Source organism: Armigeres subalbatus, chromosome 2 (genome assembly GCF_024139115.2).
Source record: "Armigeres subalbatus isolate Guangzhou_Male chromosome 2, GZ_Asu_2, whole genome shotgun sequence".
Lineage (NCBI taxonomy): Eukaryota > Metazoa > Arthropoda > Insecta > Diptera > Culicidae > Armigeres > Armigeres subalbatus.
The window spans coordinates 178,744,953-178,753,345 of NC_085140.1; the positions used below are offsets into that span (position 1 = coordinate 178,744,953).

Below are 8,393 nucleotides of genomic sequence, written 5' to 3' on the forward strand. Positions count from 1 at the left end.
AGCTCTGGTAGATGGTATGATTACCTCTAAACGTTCGCACCATTGATCCCTTCCAACAAACCTCCTGCAGTGCTACGATGCCGAATCCACGGTCCTTGAGCACATCGGCGAGTATGCGTGTGCTCCCGATGAAGTTGAGAGATTTGCAGGTCCACGAACCGAGTTTCCAATCGCTAGTCCCTTTTCGTCGCAGTGGTCTTCGCCGATGGTTCCGGTCCGTACTCTCTTGTTGATTGCTCGTTGCTTTTGATTTTTTAAAGGCTGGCTTGCAGGGCCTGACACCAAACCCCCTAAATTTCCGGAGGACCATTCCTCCTTATTTCCGGTGGACCATGGTGTACAGTTTCACTTAGAGTCCCTCGCTGGCACTCGGACGATGATCAGCCGCCCCTAACATGGAGAACAGACGCTGTTGTGAGCCGATCCTGACATGGAGAGCAGACGCTCAATAAGATTCCTCCTCCGGAGAGGAGCAAACCCCCCCCTTCCCTGTCAGCATACGACCATAGTTCCCACCGGGGTCGGTTACCCGATCTTCCCTAAGGTTGCTCGTATCCCGGCCAGCACCGCGGGAGGTACGCTTTACCCAGCATTTGCCGTGCCAGCGCAGTCGACCAATGAACTTATTATCGGCGTAGCACCAACTTAGAAGTCGGGACTTCCGAATCGAACTTTCTTCCGAAGTTTTATCTGTCAAACTAATTGATGCGTTGTTTAGCGCATCTTTAGGCTGCTAATCCAGCGCACTTTCCGAAGTTGGGAAAGTTGCCTGCATCTGGAGAAAAATCCAACTTCGGTATAAAAAGCGTTCCAACTTTGTTCCGGATAGACAATATTATGTCGCGGTATATCTTTATATCATCAGCGTACATAATCCGATGGGAACTAAGTCGGAGGCACAAATCGTTGACGAAGAGTATGAATACTAGCGGGCCAAGATGGCTACCTTGCGGCACGCTGGATGGAGTTGTGAAATGGCTGGACGTTGCAGATCTTATTTTATTGTAAGCATGTATATGTCCCGTAGGTGATTTGTGCGTATCGCTTATTTCGAGTATTATTGGTAATGCGACTGAAAACACATATGCTAACTATCAAAACGCGCCGCTGCACTCATCATTGTGGGGGATCATTAACTCAGTAATTAACGTACCTATATTCTTATTTTAGTTATTCAAGTATGCGACCAACCCCTTAATGCTTAAACCCCTTGCTACATACTGTATAAATATAGGAATTGAAAAACGCCGAAAACGCACGTGCTTGCGTGGTGCGTGATCCGAAATCGTTCGGAGGTTCGGATAGGTGTGTAAACGTCAAATCGTATCAAAACAATCAAAGCAAAACAATACAAAGCATTTACGGTTTTGCTCGCACAAAAACGGAGCTTGCTTACATCGTTCGCATAACCATTGACGGGTGACCGAGACCGTGATCAGGTGTTATGTGATAAAATTTCATTCATACAATCAATTTAAAGCTTATCGGATTTTGGTGAAACGTCATCAACATAGTGAATGCAATTAAAATGTTTCGGCTAGTTCAACGCGAAGTGTGCAATAGTTTGCGTTCGTCACGACCGGTGAACCCTATTCATTCCTGCCGGCAAGCTCATCAGAAGCGAATTCGTGTTCCTCCACCGATAAGGCTGCGAAGCGATGGAAATCAGCCTGTTACAGCATTCGGGTGGATATTGTTGGTAAGTTTATTTGTCTAAATAATAGATTCTGATTATATTGTGCTGTTCATACTTTCATTTGTAGGCTATCCCCGCAACGACGTTTGGTCTCGGATGCTGGCAAGTTTATAGAAAGCAATGGAAGGAAGATCTAATAAGGAATCTTGAAACTCGTATGCGAATGGAACCGATTCCAATTCCTGATGAGTAATATGTTTTTTTTTGTTATCATGAAAAGTGTGATTTGTTGAACATTTAAATTGCATCATCCATGCTAATGATTATTATCTGCTTAACTGAAAGTTAGAAAAGATACTTTTGATTTACAGTTTTTCTCACTTCCTGTGAGTGATACTCCACTTCGGAGGTATAGATAATTCGCATCATTGTGTATTGCTACATGATAACAATTCCAACTGCACTACTACAGTCGTCTTTACAACGCGACATGAAAGGGATATTATCGAACTGTTCAAAACAAAACTTAACAGCCTAGCCTTTGAAAATGGTTAAGGAATAAATGATAAATAAAAGTATGTATCACATTAAAAACGAATGTAAAGATGGTAAATTTTCTTAGAAACTGAGCAGTTAATAATTGTGGAAGTGATTGTAAACAAATAATAGCAACAAAAAGAAGAAAAAAGCAAAAGCATGGGAATTGATGAGACCGAGGAACATATAGGGAGATATCATCTTGTTAGTAGATAGTAAGGTTCAACTTGATTTTCGGAAGTATAAGAAAATTATTTTGAGCTTTTTAGTGGAATGTCTTCACTTGTCATAAGACGAGTTAGTACAATCCCATTGAATTCCACCACTTAATTGTATCTTGACAGATACGTATTTCGACCTCAAATGTAAGGCCGTCTTCAATGTCTCGTACTTGACTCGACTTAGTCTAGTCAAGTACGAGACACTGAAGACGGCCTTACATTTGAGGTCGAAATACGTATCTGTCAAGATACAATTAAGTGGTGGAATTCAATGGGATTGTACTAACTCGTCTTATGACAAGTTTCAGAAGTAATTCATTCTATTTTTTATTCGAATCCATAGTTTTGATTATTCGTATCAGAGTGGGTGTAGTGTAGCTATTTAAAATACAAAACAAGTTTGTATTCTGGAATTTATACTATTTTTTTATTATTTATTTTGTTTTTTTATTTTTAAGTGTTCAACAAAAAAGCTTAATGATTGACTATATATTTAACTATATACGGAATCAAAAATAACTTAGATTTATTTTAATAGCTTATCTGAACTAGACAAAATGGAGTACCAAAATGTGATCGTCCGAGGGGAATTTCTACACGACCAAGAAATACATTTGGGGCCACGCTCGTTTATTCAGGATGGAGATACAAATACAAAGGGTGGGCTGTTCTCCCAGAAAGAATCATCAATAGGCTACCTTGTTATTACGCCATTTAAACTGGAGGGCAGAGAGTATGGTCAAACATCAGAGCACATCCATCATATGTCGTTGCTATGTATTTTTTTTATATTCCAGTGACAAAATTCTCATCAACCGAGGTTGGGTTCCGAAGCGTATGCTAAATGCTGCCTCCCGTCCAGAGGGTCAAATCAGAGGCATTGTAGAGTTGCAAGGAGTCGTTCGCTTGCCCGAAAATCGTCCGCAGTTTACGCCGAAGCAGCGTGGAGAAATTTTCATGTACCGTGATGTGCCCAAAATGTCCGAAATATGCAAAACAGAACCATACTATCTGGATGCGACCGCGAAATCATCGGTACCTCACGGCCCTGTTGGTGGACAAACCAGGGTGACGATACGAAATGAGCACTTGTCGTACATTTTCACGTGGTTCAGTTTGTCCGGATTCACCACTTGGCTCTGGTTCAGACAGGTTGTCCGAGGAAAGTCTTTCTAACATTGTGATAGTTTTAGTTGACTGGAGTGTGAATATCTTATATTGACCATTGTGTAATAAACATTATTCATATTCGAAAGTTATACGTACCATTTGGTTGCAATGTGTTTGTGCGAAACTCATGACTTTCTCCTAGGAGCTTGGATGATGCGATAATTTTAATAAACCTAGCCACAAGGGCGGACTCTACTTGGTGTGGCATGGTAGTCGTTCAGCATTTCTATGAATTTGCGAAAGCATCTATTTTAGCTTCACTTGTTAGAGCCACGTCTGTTGGAGTTGGATTTTTCGGAGCACGGACTTCGAACTTACAGACCTCTGAAATGACAAAAAATAGGACCACCTCCAGGATCTCTAAAACTAAGAAACAAGACAATAAACTTATTCACTATCAGTTCAATCAAATTGCCTATATTCCAGGTATTAAAAAGGACTTGGAAATTAATTCACAATGTTCTGAAAACTCATATGTGAATATGTAAATTATGTGGAAGATATTGATTTGAAAAATGTATTGGAGGTAACCACTTTCCCTTCGATGGGACTCGAATCCACGACCCTCAGTGATAACCTCCAATACATTTTTCAAATCAATATCTTCCACATAATGCACATAAGTTTTCAGAACATTGTAAAATTATTCACTATGTCAAAAGGTATTGGAAAACAATTATCATTGGGCCGGTGGTCATGGCTTAATTCTCACGTTATGACCCTGAAATATTAACCCAAAGTGGTGGTCCTATTATTTGTCCTTTCAGATGTCTGTAAGTTCGGAACCCGTGGTCCGAAAAATATGAACGAAATGGTTGGTTTGATGAGGATGCCAGCGAGTGACGGAAGAGAAAAATGTTGCATGGAATCTCGAATGCTAGTGGCTCGAACCCGTTCCAACAGAGAGCGGTACAATGTAGCAAGGGCAGAAGAGAAACGAATTCACCGCAGAAAAAAAGGCAACACGAAGAGAGTGTGATAGCTGAAGCGCAGGAGAACATGGATAGGAACGATATGCGGAACTTTTACGCAACTGTCAATAGCGCGCCAGAGCCCGTCATATGCAGCCCGGTGGAAGGAGCACTTCGAAGATTAGTTGAACGGTGAAAATGAAGGTGTATTAGGAAGCAGGATGGACATAGTCGGCGATGGTCAAGGTTTGGAACCACCAACGCTTGAGGAGATAAAGAAGGCTCTAAACTAGCTAAACTAGCCCTGGGAAGCTTACCAGACTGATCAAAACAACGGTCGATGGTGTACAAAACTGTGTGAAGATTTCGGGCGAACACTCCAGTTCGTTCGAATCGTGCCGGGGACTAAGACAAGGTGATGGACTTTCGTGCCTGTTGTTCAACATTGCGCTAGAAGGTGTCATGCGGAGAGCCGGGTGTAACAGCCGGGGTACGATTTTCACAGATCCAGTCAATTTATTTGTTTCGCGGATGACATGGACATTGTCGGTCGAATATTTGCAAAAGTGGCAGAACTGTACAGCCCCCTGTAACGTGAAGCAACAAAAGTTGGACTGGTGATGAATGCGTCAAAGACAAAGTACATGCTTGTGGGCGGAACCGAGCGCGACAGGGCCCGCCTGGGAAGCAGTGTTACGATAGACGGGGATACCTTCGAGGTGGTCGAGGAATTCGTCTGCCTTGGATCCTTGCTAACGGCTGATAACAATGTTAGTCGTGAAATACGAAGGCGCATCATCTGTGGAAGTCGGGCCTACTACGACCTTCAGAAGAAACTGTGGTCAAAAAAGATTCGCCACCGCACCAAATGTGTCATGTACAAGACGCTAATAAGACCGGTTGTCCTCTACGGACATGAAACATGGACAATGCTCGAGGAGGACTTGCAAGCACTCGGAGTATTCGAGAGACGGGTGCTTAGGACTATGTTTGGTGGTGTGTAGAGGCGAAGAATGAACCACGAGCTCGCCCAGCTCTACGGCGAACCCAGTATACAGAAGGTAGCTAAAGCCGGAAGGGTACGATGGGCAGGACATGTTGCAAGAATGCCGGACAGCAACCATGCTAATATCTTTGCCGAATAAACTCTAATCTTCTCGCGGTTTTCAGCATAACATTATGTATTTAATTCTTCACGATCTGAATGAGTATCATAGTTCTGCATCGTAAATTATGCCGTCTAACTGCAAATCACTGTTTGTGGATGTTTCTGCATACATTTTTGCATATAAGCTTCCAACGAGTTTAGCACCGGCCATACGTTGACCGATTTGGCTGAATTTTGTCCAGAGCATCAGGGCATCAAATAGAACCAAATAAAAGGGCGGCCCATCAAAACATTTGAAAAGGTGTTTTTTGAGCCACCCTACTGCGCCTACTTGGCCAATCCGGGACACAAGCGTATGAAATCGTTTCAAAAGATGTTTTGTCCTATCGGTTGTATGTCAATGCCCAGAATACCAATCCCCAGAATCAGTTCCCCAGAATGGTATTTCCCAGAATTCCATTTCCCAGAACGACCAATTCTCCAGAATGATATTCCCCAGAATGCACCATTTCCCCGAAAAGAAATCCCCAGAAAAAAAACCCGAATGACCCATTCCCCAGAAACCAAAAACCCAGAATGATCCGTTCCCCAGAAAAAGGTATCAGTCTAAGAAACTATGTTTTTCGCTGTCATTTCTATAAATTAAAAATACTAGATAGGGGGAATGACGGCTTTGGCAGGTTTTCTTTTATTATTGGCAGGGGTTTTTTATGACTGACTAGGTTCAAATTTGGCCTAAACATTCTTTGCATATCAAAGAATATTGTGGCAAAACTTCATAAAATTTGGTCGACAAAAATTCCCCCAAAAAATTGTATTGAAGTACGCATTTGCCCGGAATAAGGCAAAACGACATATGCTGTCTTATTTTAAAGCATGCATTTGCCCGGAATGGAGCCTATTTGATGTTTGTTAGGGCTCACATATAATACGAAGGAGCATATAATCCATTATACTCGTTGTTCATATTGGGGGAAGCCCATATGGCATAATGCCATTTGGCATAAAGCCGTTTGGCTATGACCATTTGGCATAATCGTTGAAAAGAGTATGAAATGCAATGGGTCGTAAGAATATATGATTTCCATTTTTAGAAGTATGTATTTACCTGGAATAAGACAAAAGAGTAGATGACTCCTTCTTTAAAAGTATGCGTTTGCCCGGAAAAAGGCAAACGAGTAGATAACTACTTCTTCAAAAGTATGCATTTGCCCGGAAAAGGTAAAAGAGTAAATCACTCATTTTTTTAAAGTACGCATTTGCCCGGGATAATGCAAAAGAGTAGATGACTCCTTCTTTAAAAGTACGCATTTGCCCGGGATAATGCAAAAGAGCAGATGATTTCTTCTTTAAAAGCCCGGAAAAAGCAAACGAGTAGATAACTACTTTTTCAAAAGTATGCATTTGCCCGGAAAAGGTAAAAGAGTAAATCATTCATTTTTTAAAGTACGCATTTGCCCGGGATAATGCAAAAGAGTAGATGACTCCTTCTTTAAAAGTACGCATTTGCCCGGGATAATGCAAAAGAGCAGATGACTTCTCCTTTAAAAGTATGCGTTTGCCCGGAAAAAGGCAAACGAGTAGATAACTACTTCTTCAAAAGTATGCATTTGCCAGGAAAAAAGGCAGAAGAGTAAATTACTTCTTCTTTAAAAGTACGCATTTGCCCGGGATGAAGCAAAAGAGTAGATGACTCCTTCTTTAAAAGTATGCATTTGCCCGGAATAAGGCAAAAGAGTAGATGACTCATTCTTTAAAAGTACGCATTTGCCCGGAATTTTACGAAGTATTCAGTCTAAGCTAGGAAATGGTGCATTCTGGGGTATGATATTCTGGGGATTAGGACATTCTGGGGAATGTCTTTCGGGGATGGAGGCATTCTGGGAAATGTCTTTCGGGAGATTATGGTATTCTGGGGAGTAGTGCATTCAGGGGAATTAATTTCTGGGGAATCACTTTCTGGGCAATGGGTTTCTGGGGTATGACATACAATCGTCCTATCAACTTATTACACCCAGTATGATGGTAGCTACTCGATTTTGTACGAAGAAATACCTCGAAATCTTGGGATTTTAAAGTATTTTTGAAATAACAAATGTTTTACGATCAATACTTCGTCTGAGGATATTGTGTAGTACACTGGGGTCGTCTTTCACACGAATCGTTTTAAGCGACTGATTTTACATGATTTTTCAGCCCGGGAAACATGTGGGAGCAGAAAATTATTTTTCGATGAAATCGTTATTTTTGTGCGGATTTTATTATTTACGCATTTTTGCGGATTAAGCGGAATGCCTCCCCCACGTAGAAACCGATTTCAGTGTATATTGTGTATTATGAGATGAGGGTTCGATTCCCGCTTCAGTCATGGAAGCTCTTCGATAGCAGAAATATTCTTCATTCTACTGGGTATTGTCCGTTTACTTTTGTAGGTGAGTGTTCAGTCTGAAAAACCACTGGCTGAAAACAGTGAAATTGTATTTTTCAATCTTCGGATGTTTCAGTCGTTTTCCTGATTACATATTCAGATTTTTAGACTTTTGCTGATTAAAGGATGCTTTTTGTACACGTTTTCTGAAATCCCAGTTTTTTTTTTCAGATTCTAGAGCAGACCTAAACTTATCAGAATATTTTTAGATATATTTGATTCCATAAACCACAAATCCTTAATATTCTCACATTCTATAGACCCTCCAGGATATTCAAATGCTTCAGATTTCTAAGATATTGCGTTATCCAGAGTCTTGCATATAAACTCAACTCAATAATCCTTGGGGTGCCTAGATTATATGATACTTACGGAAAATGTC

At 41.1% G+C, this 8,393-nt stretch overlaps 1 protein-coding gene across 1 annotated transcript; it reads left to right on the forward strand.

The window, feature by feature from the left end:
- Positions 1–1,327: 1,327 nt before the first annotated feature.
- On the forward strand, positions 1,328–3,653 carry LOC134215554 (SURF1-like protein). The gene is made up of 4 exons (XM_062694716.1): positions 1,328–1,699; positions 1,764–1,885; positions 2,933–3,127; positions 3,192–3,653. The coding sequence occupies exons 1-4, from the start codon at positions 1,529–1,531 to the stop codon at positions 3,568–3,570; spliced, it is 867 nt and encodes a 288-aa protein (XP_062550700.1). The 5' UTR covers positions 1,328–1,528; the 3' UTR covers positions 3,571–3,653.
- The last annotated feature ends 4,740 nt before the right edge of the window (positions 3,654–8,393 follow it).

Coding starts and splice junctions, on each gene's coding strand:
- LOC134215554 (XM_062694716.1), top strand. CDS start 1,529: ATGTTTCGGCTAGTTCAACGCGAAGTGTGCAATAGTTTGCGTTCGTCA. Junction 1,700..1,763: donor CATTCGGGTGGATATTGTTG/GTAAGTTTATTT, acceptor TTTCATTTGTAG/GCTATCCCCGCAACGACGTT. Junction 3,128..3,191: donor TTTAAACTGGAGGGCAGAGA/GTATGGTCAAAC, acceptor TTTATATTCCAG/TGACAAAATTCTCATCAACC.